At 45.6% G+C, this 20,459-nt stretch overlaps 1 protein-coding gene across 8 annotated transcripts in view; it reads right to left on the minus strand.

Moving 5' to 3' along the window:
- The window catches only part of tanc1b (tetratricopeptide repeat, ankyrin repeat and coiled-coil containing 1b), a 47,607-nt gene that overhangs the window by 16,419 nt on the left and 10,729 nt on the right, over nucleotides 1-20,459 (minus strand). For 5 of the 8 annotated variants that reach the window (XM_085920913.1, XM_085920914.1, XM_085920916.1 and 2 more), the window contains exons 3-7: nucleotides 16,202-16,402; nucleotides 10,065-10,169; nucleotides 5,556-5,692; nucleotides 3,332-3,521; nucleotides 2,037-2,357 (exon numbers count right to left, since the gene is read on the minus strand). In XM_085920913.1, the coding sequence (XP_085777039.1) occupies nucleotides 2,037-2,357; nucleotides 3,332-3,521; nucleotides 5,556-5,692; nucleotides 10,065-10,169; nucleotides 16,202-16,402 (954 nt within the window). The remainder of the gene's footprint in view (nucleotides 1-2,036; nucleotides 2,358-3,331; nucleotides 3,522-5,555; nucleotides 5,693-10,064; nucleotides 10,170-16,201; nucleotides 16,403-20,459) is intronic. The other 3 variants (XM_085920915.1, XM_085920918.1, XM_085920919.1) reach the window with 1 other exon arrangement.

Consider the following 20,459-nt stretch of genomic DNA (forward strand, 5'->3'; position numbering starts at 1 on the left):
AACATTCCCCGGTTTCAGCCAAATTAAAAGAATTGAGTCCATTATGGCGCCATGTCCTTAAAGATATCAGGTGAAGATGACTTCAGCCTTTCTAATAAAACACATGTGGAGGCCTCGATCCAAATGTTTGTCACACACGCTTACAAAGCATCGGTGGCCTTGTTTGTCAATAAATCCGCAGACAAAGACGAGATGCGATTCGAGCTTGGACAATGTGGACCAGAGAAGACCTTGGAAAGGAAGAAAAAGCAACAAAAAAAAGGGGGGGGGGGGAGCTGTAGCTCATCCGGAGCAAGACCGCAAAGCTGTGCTGAATGGCCGATCACCACAAATGATGAAGTGGAACGCCATTCCACAACGACAAGCAGCTGACACTTAAATGTGGGATTCCAGTGGCAACAAAACAATACGACTCCTTGGCTCTCTAATCCCTTTAAAATGTGTAATTCGAAGTACCCGAGGTATAATTACGGGGACGGTCAACGGAGAATCTAGGACAGGAACTTCGATAAAGGTCAGCAATGTAGAACAAAAAAAAAACCCAGAGAGGCTATTTTTACAGATTGTTCTTCTCATACAGATAATCTCATGGAGAAAATAGGTGCTGCCGGGCAGGAGGTGAGATATGAGGATTGAGACCCGAGACTACAGGTGCTGGCACTTAGCGAGTTGAAATTAAAGTCTTTCATCATGTGATGATATAATCGATGAAACTGTCTGCAAAAAAAATAAATAAAAAATACTCTCAAGAATTGGCAACATCCTAGAACCGGTATGGGCCATCATCCATGACGTCAGAAAAATTCTAAACAGATGTGTAGATTAAAAAAAAAATCAAAATCAAAAGACACAATTCTTAATATTTTCTGCTTAAAAGTGGAAAAAAATGAGCAACATTTTGCTAGCATGGAAAATTCCATACCAAGAGCCCATTGCGTTGGGATACTATTCTATATGAACTCCATATTTTCCCAAGCGAGCTGAATACAGCCAATAGTAATTGAGCAGAAATGAAGCCATCTTCCCATGTCCTTGATTTCCTCCCTGAGGGCTTTTGTCGCACATTGGAGGTGTGAATTGTGAAGGTACCCCAGAGGGCAATGCTGCATAACTATGACATCAGCCCATAAACTCTCCACACACACACACACACACACACACATACAAAGCGAGACGCACACAGCCCACACGCGAGAACCGTCAGATGTTTCCTGGCCTGCTCGCTTGTACGCGTCGGCGCCATTCCTATTAATGTCAAGAAGACATGTAAAAAGGTTGACGACTGGAGTTCAAGGACAACGTTATAGTTGCAAGGCGGGCACAGTGTGGAAGACGAGATACGGAAAAGGTTCGGTTTACGGCGTTTCCAGGAATTATTTCCCAGTCCAACTTTTCGCTGCTCTCCGCCGTCATATGAAGCACGTGCGGCCAGTTCTTGTTGTGGATGAAGATGACCAGTGTAAAGACGCAGACAGACTGGCCTGCGGCGTTTTCATAATTCACTCACTTAAAGAATCAAACCATGATCCGATTTTCAGCACAGAACATCTTCTCAGAGGGTGGGCCAATGCTCTGCTCTCTTTTGAGCTAAGCTAAGATAAGCTAAGGTAAAGCATCACCGCCTGCCATGACTTGATCTCGACGGGCGCCTGACATCCATACATGAGTGTGTGTGTGTGTGGGGGGGATGGATAGAGTAAGCTGAAGAAAAACAAGGTAGAGAGAAACTGGAGGAGAAACCACTGGTGAATGAAGACGGGTGAGGAGTGAGGGGGGGGGGGGCGAGGAATATCAACTGTCACAGCTGTGTGGATACGGCGCACTGGGCCATAAAAGGGACGTTCCGAGGCAGGAATGCAGAACGGATCGGTCGCAAGTCACTTAAGAAACAGCCCGCCGGAGATGCAAAATCTTTCTGGCGCACCACCCCGACCGCTTCCGTACCAGGACCTCCTCGTCGACTTAACATCTGCACGTCTGCTTTGTGTGCGTTTGCTCGCAAAATCAATTTGACGGTGGATCCAAAGTAGTCTTACCTGCTACGGAGTTGGGCCTGGGCATCATCAGAAGAGAAGATGTTTGTTGAGCGTATTGATTTGGTCCGTCAGACGCCTGGCACGACGCTGGCGGAGGTCCTACGGCCGCCGCGTTGCCGTGCTGCTGGTCCGTTCTGGCGGCGCTATCGGTCGGCGTTGCCGAAGCGCCGTTGGAGTCTTCCTCCTCCACGGGAGAGCAGGTGTCGGCCCGCATGGTCTGCGCCAGGCCATGGCGAGCGTTGCCTCTCAGGCTGCCGTCCTTGCTCCACTCCAGGCTGGAGCCGCTGCGGTCGTCATTTTCCGAGGAACTGGTGATGGTGGCTGAAACGTTAACAAGATGGCGAATCGGATTTCAAATTGGTTTCTTTGGCTTTCGAATCGGCAGTGTTTTCTTATGTTAGGAGCAGATTGTTCTGTTGAGTTCGGGCGGGTTCGTGAGAAGAAATCCTTTCATCTTCAAAGGCCGGCGCGGCCTTCCTATCCAAACTTCTGACTTACCCGATGAAAAGTCTCATGACAGTGTGACGAATCATCGAGTTCATCTTCTGTCATCCGAAACCAATCGATAGTTTCATCGTGTCGAGATGTTTGCGCACCGATTGTAAAAGTCCGGCTTGAGTCGTCTGAATAAAAAAACGGACCTAAACTATATTTTAAAGTCTGCGTAATTCCATCAAGCGGCTTTAACGTCGCAAAGTCGGATTAATGCGCTTTAGAAATTCAGAGTCTGAGTCAAACATCAAAAGGGGAAGGAGCGCTAATCGCATGAATCAAGAATCGGACTCCTGGAAACAACCCACCTTTGTTTTGGTTTGCCGTATTTTGCTCGTATGATGGAGAAGGAAGGATGTTGTTGAGAAATGTCATAAAAAAAATCCTCTCACATAAATTCCCCCCTCCCCACCAAGAAAAAAAAAAAACGAAGAAGCTCCACGCGCAGCAAATATAAATGTTAGCTGACAGCACGTCTCCTCCTGGCCAGTCGCCATGACTTGTGTGCATTCCGTGGCGGGCTCCATAAATTATTTATCGGCCTGCTACGAATGGCTCTGGGGAGACGAGTTGACGGACTCATGCTAATTGTGCTCTTTGAAGAACTGTCGACGCTGCAGTCTCCAAAATCCAAATTGTCGTACGGCTTGGGGCTGCTCGCTCTACCAGAGCGTCGCCTTGTCGCTTTTGTCCACTGAGCTCCGTGAGGTCGCTAATAGGCACCGCGGCGGTCACGTGGTCTGAAAGTTTGCCGGCGATTTCGCCACCTTAGCAGAGAGAAATACGAGCGAAAGGCTTCTCACCTATGATTCCGCTGTCCTTACTCTCGAGGGTGGAGCTCGGGCTGGTGATGGTCCCGCACGGGCTGGCGCGGCAGAGCGGGGGTCGGCCGGCCGTGCTGTTGAGCGTGGAACACGGGCTGTCTGTGCAAGGCGAGGCGGTGCTGCTGGTCAGCGTGGAGCAAGGGCTGATACCGTGGTTGGTCACAGAGCACTGGGGAGGAGGCAAAGTTCAACCGAGATAGGGAAAGAGGAAATGCAGCATTTATAAAAGAAATTATTTTAAAAAAATAAAAAAAGGCCTTAGCATGCAGCTTTGAGAGCACAACTAACACTCGCTGAATATATGCGGGCCGATGCAGCAGTGGCGGGCGCAGCGTGATTTGCTGCAGAAGAAAATGAATACAGCAGCACTTCTATATTCCTGCGCTGGAGAGATGATGGCGATATTTTTACGACGTGCGAAAAAAAGTCCAGCTGTTAAAAAAAAAAAAAGAAAAAAGAAAAGCTGCCCGGGCTTCACTCAACCAAACTGTGCTTAAGTGCTTCCATTAATGCAGAACTGGTGTTCAGATTTGGATGAAAAAAAAAAATATATACTTCTAGGTGGTAAATCAAATTTAAAATCAATATATAAGTACTGCAGATGAAAAAATAAAGGCCATCACATTGCCATCAAAACCGAAGTGAACAATTTGGTGGAGATCTGTTACAACCACACAAAATCTGAACATGATCCGAATAAAACCTTGAGATGAGAGAACATCTCTTAAACAGATCTTAAAAGCACCCACCCAGCGCAAGTTCCACTGGCGGGAAACAATCATATGAAAACCAATCAAGGTCTCGGTGACGCATTCCACAGCTGCTATTAAGCGCTGTCAATCAAAACCCAATTTGGAAGCTGAATTGAGGACACGATGAGAGCGAAATGATAATAACGTTGAATAATAACGTTCATTACTGATTGGGATCATGCGAGAGCAACGTACAAAAGCTCGACAAAGGCTGACACACTTGCGCGCCGGGGCTGAACCCCAAAAAAAAAAAAAGGCAACGTGTTTGGGAAAATATCCTCTTTGTAGTGGAAATGGCGCGCTGCCCGGGCCACTGTGCTTGTGTGACAAGCATACGGCAGCTGCGAGACAAGCAGAACAATCCCAATGTGTGCGGGTTATCCGGTTCAACCGTCGCCTTTGACGAGAATTCCAAATGCCACAAACGTGGTTTGTATTGCGCAACATTACGTGGCCGTCTATGCATTTTCTATAGTGCTCGTCCTTATAAGGGTCTCGGGTGACTTTGGGCAAGAGGCGGCCGACCACAGCCGAGCATATATTCTTTATCCTCTGTGAAGAATGACTTAGGCGACTTCTGTGCAGTATGTCCGTCCATATTATACTGCCCCCATGTGGCCAAGGCGCACATGTCAGGAGGAGCGCTACAATTTCCATTTAATTGAAGCAACCAAAAAGTGTCAACAACTGTTGAATTCTTTACATTCCATTCAATTACAATACGTTTTATATTACATTATGACAAAGAGTTATTTTGGGTTGTATCTCAAGTTACCATTTAAAAACTTTCTGACACTCCCTGTGCTGAAAACACTCTCAGTAGTTGTTTTGACTTTTTATAGTTCACCACAAAGAATCTGTTTGTTCCAAAAAAAAAAAAAATCCAAATCACTCCCCCCCCCCAAATATGCATCAATTTAAGCCATGACTATTCCCTGCTTGAAACATTGTCTGCAGGGTTGATCAAGACACCAAACAGCTAATATGGTGCTGGACTTTTGCTTCTCACACAAGTCTCAATTAGAGAAGCCAAACAAACTGAAGCTCATGACCACCAACGTCACTCTATTTCTGGACCCGGGGCTCAGACAATGTTGTTACATACTCAAGAGCCCCTGGGACGGCACTCAAGTTACTGACACACACACACTAAAAAAGCTGCTGGTGGAATAAAGCTAGATGCAACAATCTCAAAACATTTCTTTGCCAGAGCGGCCAAAAGTCAAGAGAAGGCACTTACTACATTCCCATCCAAAGATAACACAAAGCAATGAAGAGACAGCAAAAATGAAAAAAAAAAAAACCCCAAAATCCTCTGAAAAAGAACTGCCACAAGTCCTCTCGCCTCCTCTGCCATCCACTTTCTCGCTCGCTCTATCTATCGCAGCGCTGCAGCCCGCAGCGGACGCAGCTGCAACTAGCAGGGGAGGAGTTGGAGGAAAACCAAATACCTTCTTTTCATTCTTGTCGTCCATAGGTATGCGCGCCGAACCCGGGATGCCTTCTCCCAGTAAGAAGCCCAGCCTTGTCATCAGTTCCTGGGTGGCGGGGGAGGAGGAGGAGCTTGGCGGTTTCTCCGCTTGCCGCTCTAGAGGACGACGGGTGAGAGAGAGAGAGAGAGAGAGAGAGAGAGAGACATTGGATGTTAGCATGACTCACGTTGGGACACTCTGACTGCCACGCTCCCCAGAGTGCACTGCCAAATGTTGTGCTCTGCACCATCCAGCTGCTGATCAGGTGCTGCACACCCCGAAAGAGAAGATGGGAGTCTGTGTGTGTGTGTGTGTGTGTGTGTGTGTGTGTGTGTGTGTGTGTGTGTGTGTGTGTGTGTGTGTGTGTGTGTATGTGTTTGTTTGTTTTCCAGGGCTTTCTGCTTGTTTACAGCGCTCCCGCATGAATGATGAGTGATTTATGTCTCTTCTCGTGATTATCTTTTCGCTTGGTGTCGCCGCTCGTATTGTAAGCACATCTGTCTGCAAATCACGATGTCGTTGAGCAGATGGTTTTTGTAGATCTTGGAGGAGGAAAAAAAAAAAACATGTATAATCTTTACTTTTGCTTTTAAGATTGAGGCAGAAAGCCAATGCAAATAAATTATCCGATCCATCCACGGCGTCGTCTATGCTGCTCAAATACGAAATATGAAAGACAAATGAGACAAAAGAACAGATGGGAGGAGAGAGAGAGACGGAGGCAGACGTCCAAAGTACACAAGCTTATTACGCTGCTCTCCATCATCAACTTTTTGCCTTCTTCTTAAAACCTCAATCTCCTTCTTCTTTTTTTCCTTGTTCAACACACTGCTGGCAGTGAATTTGATTAAACGGCAGAAAATTCCACAAATTCGAAGGCTTTGGGTTCCGAAAGTAACTGGAAATTGTATTTGAGTAAGAGTAAAAATGATTCTTCGAAATAATTACTTAAGAGTAAGGACTGAGACTCGACTTTTGTTTTGACTTGACTTGTTAGCATGAGGCTACGCTAATGCTAATGTCTTTTGTTTTATGACGTTTTTGACAATAAACGTCAACTAGGGGTGGCCTTAAACAACTGGACAAGTCTTTTGTTGCTTATTGCCGCTTATTGCTGAAGTGGGTGAACGATGCCATCTACGTCATCTGCTCTAGCGCATGACCATTAGCGCTAGCCATTGGCCAATAAACAAAAGTGTAGCGGGTCAAGGCCTTGCAAATATATCAGCTTAGTATACGAGTGTCATAAAAGTGACCGGCGACGGCAGTAATGAAAGAGATGGCGCGCGCCGTGCAAGGACGCGGGAAGTCTGGGCATCTCTTTAGGGATTCTGCTCAGCAGAAGGATGACATTAGCATTATGCCGTGCCATAAATGAACACGAGATTTACAGACGCTGGCTCGGCGGTATCTCCCGGAAAAAATGGTCCACGCTCAACCGTGCGCCGAATTTAATGAAACATCAGCCTTGCTATGATTGCCTCGAAAGGTTCTAATTAACTCCTCTCGCCTTGATGAATCCCGGTTATTAAGTGACCCCCCGTGTGAGCGCCGGCGTGACGACATTGGGCTCATTCAGCACATTTGCCGCTCTCCTTTTTCCCGCCTTGCCGCAATATAACGGAGAGATTTGGCAGTTAAAGTAGAATCAAAGGTGAATTTAGCGGACGGGGCGGCCATCGCTCTCCTTTACGGCAGATTTATTATCTCATCGGGCCGTCTCGATTTTGGTATTCCTGGATGGCTTTCTTGGAACGCGCGCGTGAGAGGAAAAACACCAAAGCGAGGTTTACGAGCAGGTGTGAAATGGTGTTCTTGCGGTGTCATGACGGAAGAGTGAAGAAAGGTGGAGGATAAAGGAGGAGGGAAGCGTGAAGCCGTCTCGGTCGGGCCCTCTCCCCGCTGAGAAGACAAGCCAAGCCGCTGCTCATTAAGCGGCAGGAGCTTCACTAGCGCCGCTTTAATGAACCCTCGACGAGAACAGTCGTCCCGCCTTCCCGTTTTGAGTTCGGGGGTACCGATGATCGCCCCCCCCCCCCCACCTCCTTGAAACGATTACTGTGCATTTCCAGGCTGGGAAAAACAACCGTTAGAGCCTTCCAAAAATGGCGTCCAGTGAGACGTTAAACCACAAGTAGGGAGGTTGAATGACGGTAAAAATGAGTCGTGATGTTTCGGTCAGTGAGGACTGTGCCAATTTGGCAAAAATAACCGGCTGATTAATTACAAAAATATTTGAGGAAGAAAATAACTTCCTCTTGACACGACCATAAAGATGAATTACAGGACAGGCAGAGCATTTGACTGTTTTATGCTTTGTCCTTTACCGTTTGTTTTACTTGTTATGACTTAACGATAAATCTGTAAAAATTGACCGATTTTTTTTTTTTTTTTTAATCGACTGATTTTGACGATTTTTAAAGCGCAAATGTCGATCTGCCCTTAGTGGGGACCACCCAGAGACAAACAATGTTTACAACAAACAATTAAAATAAGCAGCATCGATGAATGGACGTTCATCAAGTGACAAAAACGGCAGATGTGAATTAATATCAACAAATAACCGCAAAGGCCACGGCGAGACATGAATTATCACTACCCTCAAGTACAAAAAGAAAATCCATCAACATGAAGAAATATGACTGGGTCAAATCAACAGACTCCAAAATGTAAAATTGGAGGTGGAATCGGTGCGAATGGTATCGTGCGGACTGTTTCGGGCATCGGCGCCACCTGGTGACAAGGTCAGGCGCGCATTCCGCTTCAAATTTGATTCTTTGGTGAGCAGACCGAATCAGCGCGTGAAGAAACAGGTGTTGAGTCCGGATCTCCCTAAAACGGGGAGGTCTCGGAGAGACCGTCATGATTGACGGGACCTTACGCTCGGACTTGATTGACGGAGACAGCGAGAACACAGCTGAAAGCGCACAAAGACAGTTGACGGCCAGTTCCGGATCCACCTGTGTAGCCAAACGGACATTTCAAGGAACGTAAACGCTCTCAAAGGCGCATCGCTAAAATTAAAAAAGCACGCTCACATACTGTGGGAAACTCAATCTCGTCTCAAAGACACAGCAATGTGACACAACTCTACTGGAGGTCAAACACATGTTTCCTTTCTTGGCCCTGCCTCTCCCCCCCAAAAAAAATAAAATAAAAAAATAAAATATGCACAAAGAGCTGTAATCATACAAAAGAGCATGGCCGGGAACAAAGCGAGATCCACAACAAGTCCTCTGACTGACTAGAAGTCAAAAAGACATTGTCCATTCCTGGTTGGAACTTGTGCAAAGTTCATATCGTCGTGTGCAGGATCTCATATTGCAGCTGCGTTGTTGCCATGCAACATCATTAGCGTTTCCAGAGTGGCTCGTTGTGGATAAAGAGTCGCGGAAGTTACCTAGCAGCCCCCAATTTCCCAGCGAGGGTGGGGGTCCGCTCGTTTCTTTCACAACTGCAGGTGGTTGCTTTAATAAGATCCGGGCCGGGCCGCTCGCTGACCTTTCCTCGGCCCTGTGACTTACAGTAAGTCGAACCTCTAAATTGAAATGCCCCAAGGCTTAAACAATTAGGACTGCAATTCCCCGAACCCCCAAAAACCTCCAGATGAATAATCAAAAGGGACATTGAGGGATGATTTAGCCGACCGACTCCAATTAAAACGTCTCCATATTTCCATGAAATGAAAAAGCGGAGCCGCTGAAAGTTATCTCCCTTGAGAGTGCCAGCAAAACACGGCGCAGCTGTCATGGCGTAACATTTATCCAGTCGGCGCTATCTGCTGATAGCCCGCTGCCAGCCTAAACAATGTTGTCAACCCAGCTGAATGTCAAGATGGAAAACCATGTGAGCCTCTTTTGACTAAAAATCACAACAATTTGGAAAAAACAACCAATTTTGCTGGCTCCCGTGTCACTCACCTAGTAAAGCCACACACATTCAAAGTCACGCCGATATTTTTTAAAATTTTTTTTTGCATTGAGTTGATGGAAAAGGGTGCTGGAGCTCTATTTGTTTTGCAGTTGCTTAGAGGTCCTTCGGCATCACCTCCCAAATTGTGTTGAACGTTGGAGCGTCCGCCGAAACCATAAAAGCTTGCCTCACACAAAAAAATGTGGAAACAAAACCACATGTGCATGCGGAGTCAGTGAGAAATGACTTGGTGAAGTCAGGACATCATTGAGAGAAGGCAGCGCTTGGGGTGAGACAATGCGTCGGCGCCGCGCGCTGGAAAATGGATCCCCTTTTGTAATACAAACACGCGCTTTCAAATAAACACGCCACCCTTGTGTTTGTTTTAGGGCTCAGACGCCGTGGTAGTTCCACGGGGATGCGGTCCTTGCCTTCTGGAGACCCGAGAACCCAAACCAATCCGTTTAAAAGCACTTCATTTCCATTTTCGGGAGGGGGGGGGGGGGGGGATATGATCACTGTTATATCTATTTTTTTTAATTCCACCGTAATGAATGAAAGAAAAGCCAAACTCACCATTGCGGGTTGATTCCTTATTCTCGCCCACTTTCCTTAGCGCCGAAACAATGGCATCGGAAGGTACGCGAGGACTCTCCACATACTTGGGCTTCCTGACCGGACCTGCCGCCGCGAACCAAAGAGACAGAGAGAGAGCGAGGGAGGGAGAGAGAGAGGGAAGGAGGGAGTGCACAAGAGGGCAGGAGGAAAAAGAAAAGCCAAGACGAGAGGCGTCAGAGAGAGAGAGAGAGAGAGAGAGAGAGAGAGAGGGAGAGAGGGTTATTGCTGAATTAACATGTTCCAGATGGGATGAGAGGTGGTGGTGTCTCAGTTGGACTGGCTTGGCCATACTCTGCTGCTAACAAAAACTATCACACACACACAGACGCACGCACAAAGTGTCGCTAGCAGCTTTGGTCTGTCTGACAAACCCAGAAATTGTCTGCGTGGCTAGAGACTCCCGCTAACACATTGCTAGCTAACTCTGGGAATTTAACCGACAACAGGAAACCACAGCAATTAGCCTCTTAGTGAACTTTTTTTTTTTTTTTTAAAGAAGAGATTAAACACACATGCACTGCTGGGGATAGGAGGAACAACAAACAGTCTCGCATTCCCCCCCTCTCTAACTTTGGAGTTTTCCCTACAAAAGTATGCCCTCCTATTGCTGTGAGGATACATTTGACAGGTGTTATGGTAGATCTGGGACAGTCGTGCAGGGCTTTGATGAGCGAGCGGCTAAGGTCAAACGACTGCTCTGTTTTGGGCTCGTAACGTGACGGAATTAGAAAATCCCCGACGGCGGCAGCAAAGTGCAAGATCCTCGTTAACATCATCGGTGATGGGTTTTCGTTCAGGGATCCGCAATGCCCTTAAATTGTTGCATTGCGACGATAAATTTGATGATTACTGTTCTCTTGGTTGATTGTTTTTTGTAAAGTTGTCTTGACGCAATTTGGGCAGTGTTGAGCTATAAGCCATAAAACCCCAAGGCAGCATCATTCTGCTCACTACAACATTGGCATTGAAAAATGACTTTAGAACATTTCCCATCGCATTAAAAATCGTATTATTTATTCATGTAACATTATTTTTCCCTTTAGTCGACTAATGAAATGGAATTGAAAAACCCCGTCTGAGCATTCATGATTACTTCTTCCAAAAAGTGACTATTTAGCATATTCTCCTCCGAGTTCTGAGGTTGCGGGTTTGAATCCAGATGCCGGACTTCCTGTGTGGAGTTTGAATGAATGGCCGAAAACTGTGAATTATTAAAAAAAAAAAAAAACATAATAGCGGACTGTAACGCCAGCAAAAGCCTCAAAGTGGAGAGGACCATAAAACACCAACACCATGCATCTAAAAATCACAACAAACTTGTGTCCAAACAGATGCCCAACTATTAAAAGGAGAAAAAAAACAACAACTTTGAAAGTCATGGAATGTCTGTATTATATACAGAACCCAGACGTAACAGGATGGTGATGAGAGCTATTTCCTAATAGCCTAACTAATACCACTTCCTCTCTCCTTTTCCCTAAAAAGCATCCTTGGAATCAGATAAAACAAACCCCTTGAACTAGAGCTGCAATCACCCGCAGCGGATGTTTGAAAGATGTAAGACTCGGCTAAATTGGACTCACAGTGCCATCTATGGATGTGAGACGTGAATTGCACGGCGAGCGGCGGCAGTCTCGTAGCCCGGGGGAACTTTTGGGAGCCAGAGCTGCTGTGCCGTCAGAGCGCAAAAACAAACACGGCGGGTCGTTCAAACAGGCGTAGTGGTGAATACATAAACGAGCTTTACTTTAGCTAATGTGAAGCCAAATGAGACGACATCGCCGGGCTAAAACTCAACCGGTCTTCATCCACGGATGGTCAGGCGCGTTCGATTAGTCGAGAGTCACGTCGTTCCAATTAGAGTGGAAAATATACTCCACAGGTCGCCTTTTGTTAAGGAACAGTAAGGGAGTACTGTTGGAATAATGGAAAGCATATGTTTGAAGTTGCCGTTGGGTTTCCACGACAACTAGCTAGTACGGTACAGGTGCTTTCAGGAAACATCTGAAGGCTACTGTCTTGATATCATTTCTGCTCTAGCGAATATTAGCTTATCGTATGAGCGTTAGTTAGCCTTGTATGCTAGCGACTAGCGGTGACGAGGCTCATTATTTATGTTCAACAGTTTAACGAATAATTACAGTTGTTTATGTGACATCATGGGTTTAGGATTGTTTATATGTTATAGATGAAGGTTGTTGATGCTTTATGGTCCTTTCTGTTTGAAATGCCATCTTGTGGCAGAGATTCAGAACAGTGTTTACCAAGCGCCATCATCATCTCACTCAACTTGTATGATTCACAGGTATAATGACAGAGGTTGGCTATGATGTCACTCTGTTAGCAGACATGACATCTCGCCAACATACCCGGCGGGGAAAATGTGAGTCTGATTGAGGTTTACGTGATACAAAGTCAACTAAATGATGACGGAAATGAAGGCTCACTTCTGGATTAGAACTTGACGCTACGGTCAAGTTTAGTTGGGAAAAGTTGGAAAACAATTGAAACATAGCATTCCTGACGTAAGGTCAGCGTAGCTAGCATACGCTAGCAAAAATATGCCGAGAGACGATTGTCACGTTTGTCAAGTGGCATAAAAAAGATTGTGCTGTGCCAAAAAGAATAAAAAGCCACATACAGCACTGCGGTGAGATAAAAATGGACATTTATTTTTACAGCCGGTGATCGAAAAGTAATATCTGGTTTGGAACGGGTTGCAGAGTTGAAATGACCGCCGGCAACAATGGTCACAAAAAAAAAAAATCACACGACATCCCATTATCAGATGTGTCAGAAAACGAATACTCGGGAGACGGCGTCTCGTTTGTCGCATCTCAGCGTTCTATCTCCGACTCAGATGTGACAAATCAAAGTTGAGACAAGCTGGGGGGTGCAAATTACAAACGCTTTATTCTGACTCATCCTACTGAGCGGCGGGAGAAAACGCAAACGAGGAGAAACATATATTTTGTCACGTGGCGATAAGTGGTAGTTAAAAGCGCCGGCTACTTTTGATTTTAAAAGTAGCTAAAAATATAAACATCCCATGGTGATTTATTTTTTTTTCTCCATCCAACCACAATAAGAGAACATCTTGTTCTCGGATGATGCCGTTTTTTCCCCACCAAACATTCTTCAAGATGGACTCCTGACCTTGTTCCATTTCATTTCACAATGAGCCACCCCGTCGCATTAACACATCAAAATGGTCACAATGGTCGCCTTTATGCTCCAAAATGTCAGCGCTCGCACTTGCCGCGCTCGCTTCCGATTCGGATTGATTGTGACTTAAATGTCTTATTGCGTGGGTGACACCTGGCTAATTGATCTACTGAGCGGATAATCCATAACGCCGCAGTCGGGGAAGCATTACAGACGTGGCTGACGCTTGTTGTTTTTTTTTTTTATCCCGGTGTGACGTGATTGATGATTCATTAGCTTCAAACAGCCAGACGTATTGCCATTATAGCCGCAGGCTCGGGCAATTTCCACACTTGGCAGCTGGTGAGATTGTGAACAAACTAAACTGTATGTTTAAAAGTCAAACGGGAACTCACGGCATGCGAGATTTGGGAATTTGTTCCCCGGGATAAAATAAACGATCAGTCGAAATCATTTCTCGAGCAGATTGGGATGGGAGCAAGTCAGCTCATTATGGAAGTCTGTAAGATTTGTACTAATATAAAAAAAGACCTTGAGAAAGATAATAGTGCTTCACATCCAAATGCCTTTAAGGATGGATTTATTTATTTTTGCCGATGTCAGCATAGTTGACAAGGTGAAGGGACAGCGCAACCAATAACCTGTATAATGTGGACTCCCAAGTGGAGGGGGTACATAGTCTTGACAGGATGATGGATAGTTTAACGTCCTCATTCATGGAAATTTATTCGACTACCAGGGAATATATTTGATTACACTTTTAATAAATGGGAGGAACTAAGTCTTTCCCGGCCACTGTACTTTGCCCGCTGCCCTCAGGAAGGAAACAGACCGAGAACGGGACTTGAGGCGCTGGGATGCCAACGACAAACAGGAAACAAGAACAAAGACGATAAACAAACAAGACTACAAGACTGGAAAAAAATGGAGAGGGGGGGGGGGGGGGGGGGACCTCGAATACCAAAAACGGGCATTTCCGCCTGAACTGAGAAGCAAGCAAAAATATATTTTTACACAGTTACTTCTTACGGCCATAAGAGGTCACTATGGAGTCAAAAACAAGAAACACCAGTGGGAAGATTGACTCTTGATAAATGTCTCAACAAGCAACTCTGCAGCTAATTTACAAAGTCACCAATTACATTGCCACAAGTTCACCACAACGCTTTTAGCTTTTTCCAGGAGTGATCTATTACCTGCACGTGGGTCATTGACTCGTTACAACCAAACGTCCTTCCTCGGCGCTTTTCCAAAGGCTTGTAAACTATTAATCCCAAAGAAGCAAAAGGTGCTGGTCAACACATGGCACACTTGTGTGTTTCATGGCTTAGCTGATCAAAGCGATGGCGGCCGGCGCCACCGGGACTTTTCAGCTCAGGCATCCATCAAGCTCCTTCTTAAAGTCCAATACTCGGTTCTCGGTTGGACTAATTTCACTCAGCGGAGATCTTGTGTTGACTATGAAGTTTAAATGTACACAACAGTGAGCAGATCAATGACCCTTTTTTTTTTTTTTTTTTTTAAATTCCACTGCATACGAGTAAAACAACTCCCGAGACATTGTCTCTTGGAATGAGCTGGCAATCCACATCTGCGAGCAGCATGTAGACGCTCCTTTGATGAATTCAGACTTCAAAATGTCGTTAACACAAGCTTGCGACATACACACGGAGAAAAAAAAAAAAAAAGTGTAGTTTCAAAATGTGGAGTGACGGAAATAGGCAGCGGCTTGTTACCGAGCACATTTGACATGGTTGAGCTAGCGTGACACAAGAAACGGTGCACGCCTTTAATTTGAATGCATTGAAATGAGCTTAGTTAGCCATGTCACTTTGTAAAGAAACATAATGCTATTGGAATATCTTGTGTGATTTTTGTCATTCCTCGCTGAGGATAAAGAACGCATGACTTGAGTTTTGCTATACTATACATGCTACTTAGCCTGTCTATGGTGTTTCCCAATATGTGTTAGCATTAGCACGTTTTTTTGGGGAAAATTCAAACAAAATTAAAAAAAAAAATTTTTGCCAAAGGCTCACATTGCAAGAAAGTTGTGTCACTCATATCTCAAGGCTTCCCAAAACAAGACAGTTTCTATTTTTTTTTTTTAAAAACAGCCTTGTGTCATCAAACCCCGAAGGAAGACAATCACAGCATGCAGACACAATGTTTTCGTCGCCGAGTTGCGACATTTCCTGCAAGATGTGTTTATTAACTGGAGGTGGGAACTCTCCCCTGTGGGTTTTCACAGGTAGCTGTAAAGATAGTAGAAACCCCCCCCCCCCCCCCCGATTTCCATTGACAGGCCTCCACAACATCACTAATTTGCGCGGGGTTTTTATTTTCGTACAAGTGATCGCCCTTTTCCTGCCCGCTAGGCGCTTTACACCTTTTCTGTGTTTCCCTACGTGAATTTGCTCGTGCCGTAGTTGGCTTTATTATCACAAATCTATGTTATCGCAAACCTGAACATGCACATCTGGACTCAAACAAAACTCCTAAGAGATAAGATAAAGCCGTAGGGGATAGTATCTGTCGGTTAACTCGACACTTCTCGAGTGTAGATCAAAGTTTGAGCCGGAATAAACAAAAGCCAGAAAGCGGCACGAGATGAGCGCCACATGTTAAGTTGACCACTTAAAGGATTTTGATCCTCTTTGTCAAGATTTCCGCGACAGTAAAAGCCTCAGGTTGGTACAAGTTCAGCTCCAAAAGGTAGCCCCCGGTCCGGTGGCTTTGAACGCACGCACAGCTGCTGACAAGATGATTCTTCGTCACGGCGGACAAAGAGAGACGCACATCTTCTTGCCAGCCGGCGAAATGTAAACATACGGAGCTGATTTAAAAGACGGCTTGTAAACGTTCGTCTTTTCAGAGACTAGCAAAAAAAAACTGGAATGAGTTGTAAAAGGATGGCAAGAAAAACATACCTGGAGATCTTTTGCTGGGCCGTAAAGGCAACATGAAGGATTGTCGTGGAAGAAGAGGCGAGGAGGGTAGAGACATGGACGCTCCCTTGGCCAGGCTTAGTCTGAAAACATCATCTGGAACGTTTGGGTGGCCGCTGCCGAGGCCTGCGGGCGAGAGGTTTCCATCAGGTGTGAATCGGCTTTGGGCATTGTGAACATCTCCTGTTTGGGGAAAACCAAAGTTGTGCAATATGAGAGATTTTGTCCAGTTCATCCAAAATATCTTTTTAGTGGTATTCTATGAAATATGCGCTCCAGAATGATTTTGTAGGCCTCGGTAAAAATTCGTGACCTTTCCACAACTCTGAGATTCCTGACCGCTTGTTTTTGCTTCCATGTTGCGTCTGAAGCTTGAATGCCAGGAATGTAAAGCCTTGTTTCCACTTTCCACCAAGTGGTACAAGTCCACTTCAGACGGTACGAGGTAGCGCTCGGATCAGGAATCGGATCAGTTCTTCCCACAAATCGATCTCAATGTCCTCTTAAGCGTTTCCTGACACGCTGTACAATTTATTATGCCGGAAGTATTATTTGGAATACGACACAGGGTGGAGGTGCGTCAAATTACCGAATCGAAATTGAAAAGTTTTATTTTCATTTCGTGCTTAACAGACCCCTAAATAAAGAACTTGACATAAATTCTCTTGCACAGATGATTTACTTGACCTCCAAACGTGCTAATGATTTTACCCGACCGACTCTGCTCGGGGATCCAAAGCCGGGATGTAAAAACCAGACTTTGTAAAATACAGTCCTGCATGGAAAGACCATTTTTAAGGATGGAGCCAACCGGGGAGGCAGCGAGCACGGTAATCGACTGTTTGTCTGCTGCCAAAGTTGCACACTCATCATGGCTACAATTAATACGGAGAATGACCGAGCTCAACATAGCATGTAATCCCTAGCTAATAACACGTCAGCACGCCTAGCGCGGTAAACCGCAGTAATGACAATGACTTTGCGGCACAGGGTAGCTCGGGTAGACGTGCGATGATGTCTGCAGTCTCGACTACGAGTCGCAAACATCTTTTAGCGTCCCCCCCCGCTCCTCCCCTCGGGGGGACGAGTGGTGTTGCCGGGCTAATGAGAAACAGAGAGAGCCATTTTGTGCAGGCTACCGCCACAAGAGGAGACACAAAGCTGTCCTGTGTTTTTTTTAAAGGGCTCCTAAACAAAGATGAATGCCAGACACAGGAAGCGGAAGGCTTGCGGTGACACCTCGGCGTGGCCTCTGACATCTAGAAAAACCTGTGAATGTCCCAAAGGTGTTTTAGCCAAGGCCAGGAATCGTTGCCGCCACCCTGACCTGTGAACCCCAAATGCGTTCATATAAGAAAAACACACATCAGGGGAACGAACGAGAGCGGCGCCTCGAGATGTAGGATGAAGTCATCTTAAATTCCCCATTGAAATGAATAGAAGGGCTCTCAATCTGATCCAGCCCAAGAATGAGATCATTTAAGTCAATAATTAAAAAGTTAATCAATTATTCCTTCTGTTATGTATGCTATATCCACCAGGGGGCAGTATCGCACATACTGGAAAAGATTAATGACAAAATCACAGAGGATAAAGAATATACGCCTGTGAGTATCTTTCTGTGTTGCTGCACCGCTGGTGTTCATGTATTGGTTCCTTAAAGACATAGACCACCGCGGCACCGATGCTAGTTTCCTTAGCCCGCCTATTGTGTTTTGCATTATGGGTTAGCATTACGCTAACAGACTTTCAGTTCACTTAGGTTGAAGCACGTTTTCAGTTATGTCGCATGCAAAAGAGATTAACACAAAGTTGTAATTTGGGTGGATGGCTCTGAAAACAAGGGGTGCCACATAAAAGCGGATCATGCGAGTGCCGGCCGGCCAACGGGCTGCAGTATGTCACGGCGACAGCACCGCCATCTGACCGATACTATACGCAGTGAGACACAAGGACGGAAACTCACCAGAGCTATTTCGGGGACTTTCCTAAACCCTGCTCGAGGAAAAGCCTTCAATTTTAGGTCTTTTTGCGGTGCAGGAAATCAAGCCTTTCTAATTACACACTGTTGCCCTAAGACCGAGCAAAAATGATTATAGTGCCATGCATGCTCATTACTTCTCATCAAAGTAGATGGCCAAAGCCCACTAGGACATGCACAACCCAAACGAAAAAGTTTTTTTTAAAGACATATACAAAATAAGATTAAAAAAAAAGCAGGTCAATACAAGTCCATACTCCAACTAATGCTCTGACTCATAATTTGACAACGAGGCACTCTAAAGTGGCCAGTCCCGGTCCACATGCTGGCTGTTGAGGTGGACTGAATAAACAACGAGGCACTCTAGAACTCAATTTTTGAATCCACTTAACAGGGGTCTTTAGGTGAGAGTTTATTTGACTCGCTAGCGTGACGGCATCATGGCATTCTGTCGGCGATCTGGATTTCAAAAACCTTGTTTGGTGGTTTTGCAAGCAGCAACGTGATCCTCCGCTTGAATCGTAAAGATTAATGACTCGTCGAAACGTGCTTTTGATTCCGAAGCGGCGTTCGGGAGAGGCCTTGTAATTTCCGACCAACGACGGGCCGGGGATCTTTACGTTGCCACCGTACTGCGTCGTTAAGAATGTTGTTCCTCAAATCAAACAAATGTATGAGGGCCACAAGGGTGAGTTGAACATCTGCAATCTCTGATCCCTGACACAACACTGCGTTAACAACCGGCAGTCATCTTAAGCTGATAGAACCACAAGGGTTTTGGGTTACTTTGAAAACTGCTGTCAAGCGCCACAGTATTTAGCTACATTAACGTACGCCAGTAAAAACTTTGCTCAAGGCCTTAAGTAAACTGTGTCCGGAGGCAATGATGGACCAACGCGCAGTGGAAACATTTACCGCGGTCAAATGTCTTTTTTTTTTATTTTTTATTATGGGGGAAATGGACAGTGACCAAAGATAAAAAAAAAAAAGGACCAACAAGTGCAGAAAATGGCTTCTGTCTCAGTTTGGGGTTGCGTTGGTGCCTTTGGCGAAAGTAAATGGCACTTTTGCGATGGCACCGAAAAAGGACGTCATTTTTTTGGGAGGGAGGAACGCACGCTGCTTGCAAAACCACCAAAGTGGCGAAGAGGAGCAACTTCACTGTCCCCGTTGAGGATTTTTTAGATTGCACTGCAAGTTCATTATACAGTAAAAAGGCTGTGAAGAAAATGAATAAAAGGCTCTAATGAATGCAAATTCTTTCGGGGACAAAACAAAGAACGATTCCCCCCCGCCCCCGCTGGACTGAGCGCCAATGCGGCTTTCCCTGTGTACTTCCGAGAGCCCGGTGACACGCTGACAAAAGCTGTCATGGTTTAACACACTACCATCGACAGTGGGATGACAGAACCGGTCGGGAGGGGCGAGAAATTGGGGGGGAGGGTCTCTAATGACGGGCGGGTTAATGAGATGTTAATCTGTCTAATTAAAAAAACTCCAATATGTGCTTTAAGACCACTTGAAGTAACGAGCGCAGTGTTTCAAAGACAATTTCTCTCGTTTTTGTCCCCTTGTACTTTGGTCTTAGCCTATACTTGTATAACAAATCCATAAATTTACTAGATTTTACACCAGGACTATTAAATTCTATTCCACCATCGATGCCGGTGGTCCTTGGAAAACCACAACGGGCAGTGTGTGAAGCTGTAAAATGCTCATCTCGGGACGTATGCCTTTGATTTGCCGAAAGAATACAAGTAATATCGCTCCTTTATGGGGGAGCTAATGCTACATAGGAATGACACGCATGACGGCAGACTGCTTCAGATCAAAACAAAAAGACTGAGCGGCTCTGTTCCGCAGCTCTGAAGTGGCCTGTGCTCAGGAATGCCTTTCCTCCTGGCCTCAGGGGAGGACGGGGAGGGAGGGAGGTGGGCTGGGTGGAGAGAAGGCGTAGATGAGGAGAAGGGGGAGGAGGGGGTTTTCGCTGTGACATTTCCCATATCTCCTCATAAAACATCAGTCTCAATGGCCACGGGACGAAAGTGACTTGTACTTGAAAGGAACAGAAGATGGATGATGGCAGAGCACTCAAGTTGAATGAATTAAACGAAGATGAGAACGGATCCAAATCTTCTCATTTTCAATCACCTAAGGCGAGAAGCAGCTCACTTTATTGACGGTGTGAGGTTTGCCAGAAAAGTTCAAGAACTGCTGTGAGCAAAGATAGAAGAAGTCACACTGATTTGTACAAAAAGC

Source organism: Syngnathus leptorhynchus, chromosome 9, assembly GCF_054491065.1.
Source record: "Syngnathus leptorhynchus isolate UIUO chromosome 9, UIUO_Slep, whole genome shotgun sequence".
Classification (NCBI taxonomy): domain Eukaryota; kingdom Metazoa; phylum Chordata; class Actinopteri; order Syngnathiformes; family Syngnathidae; genus Syngnathus; species Syngnathus leptorhynchus.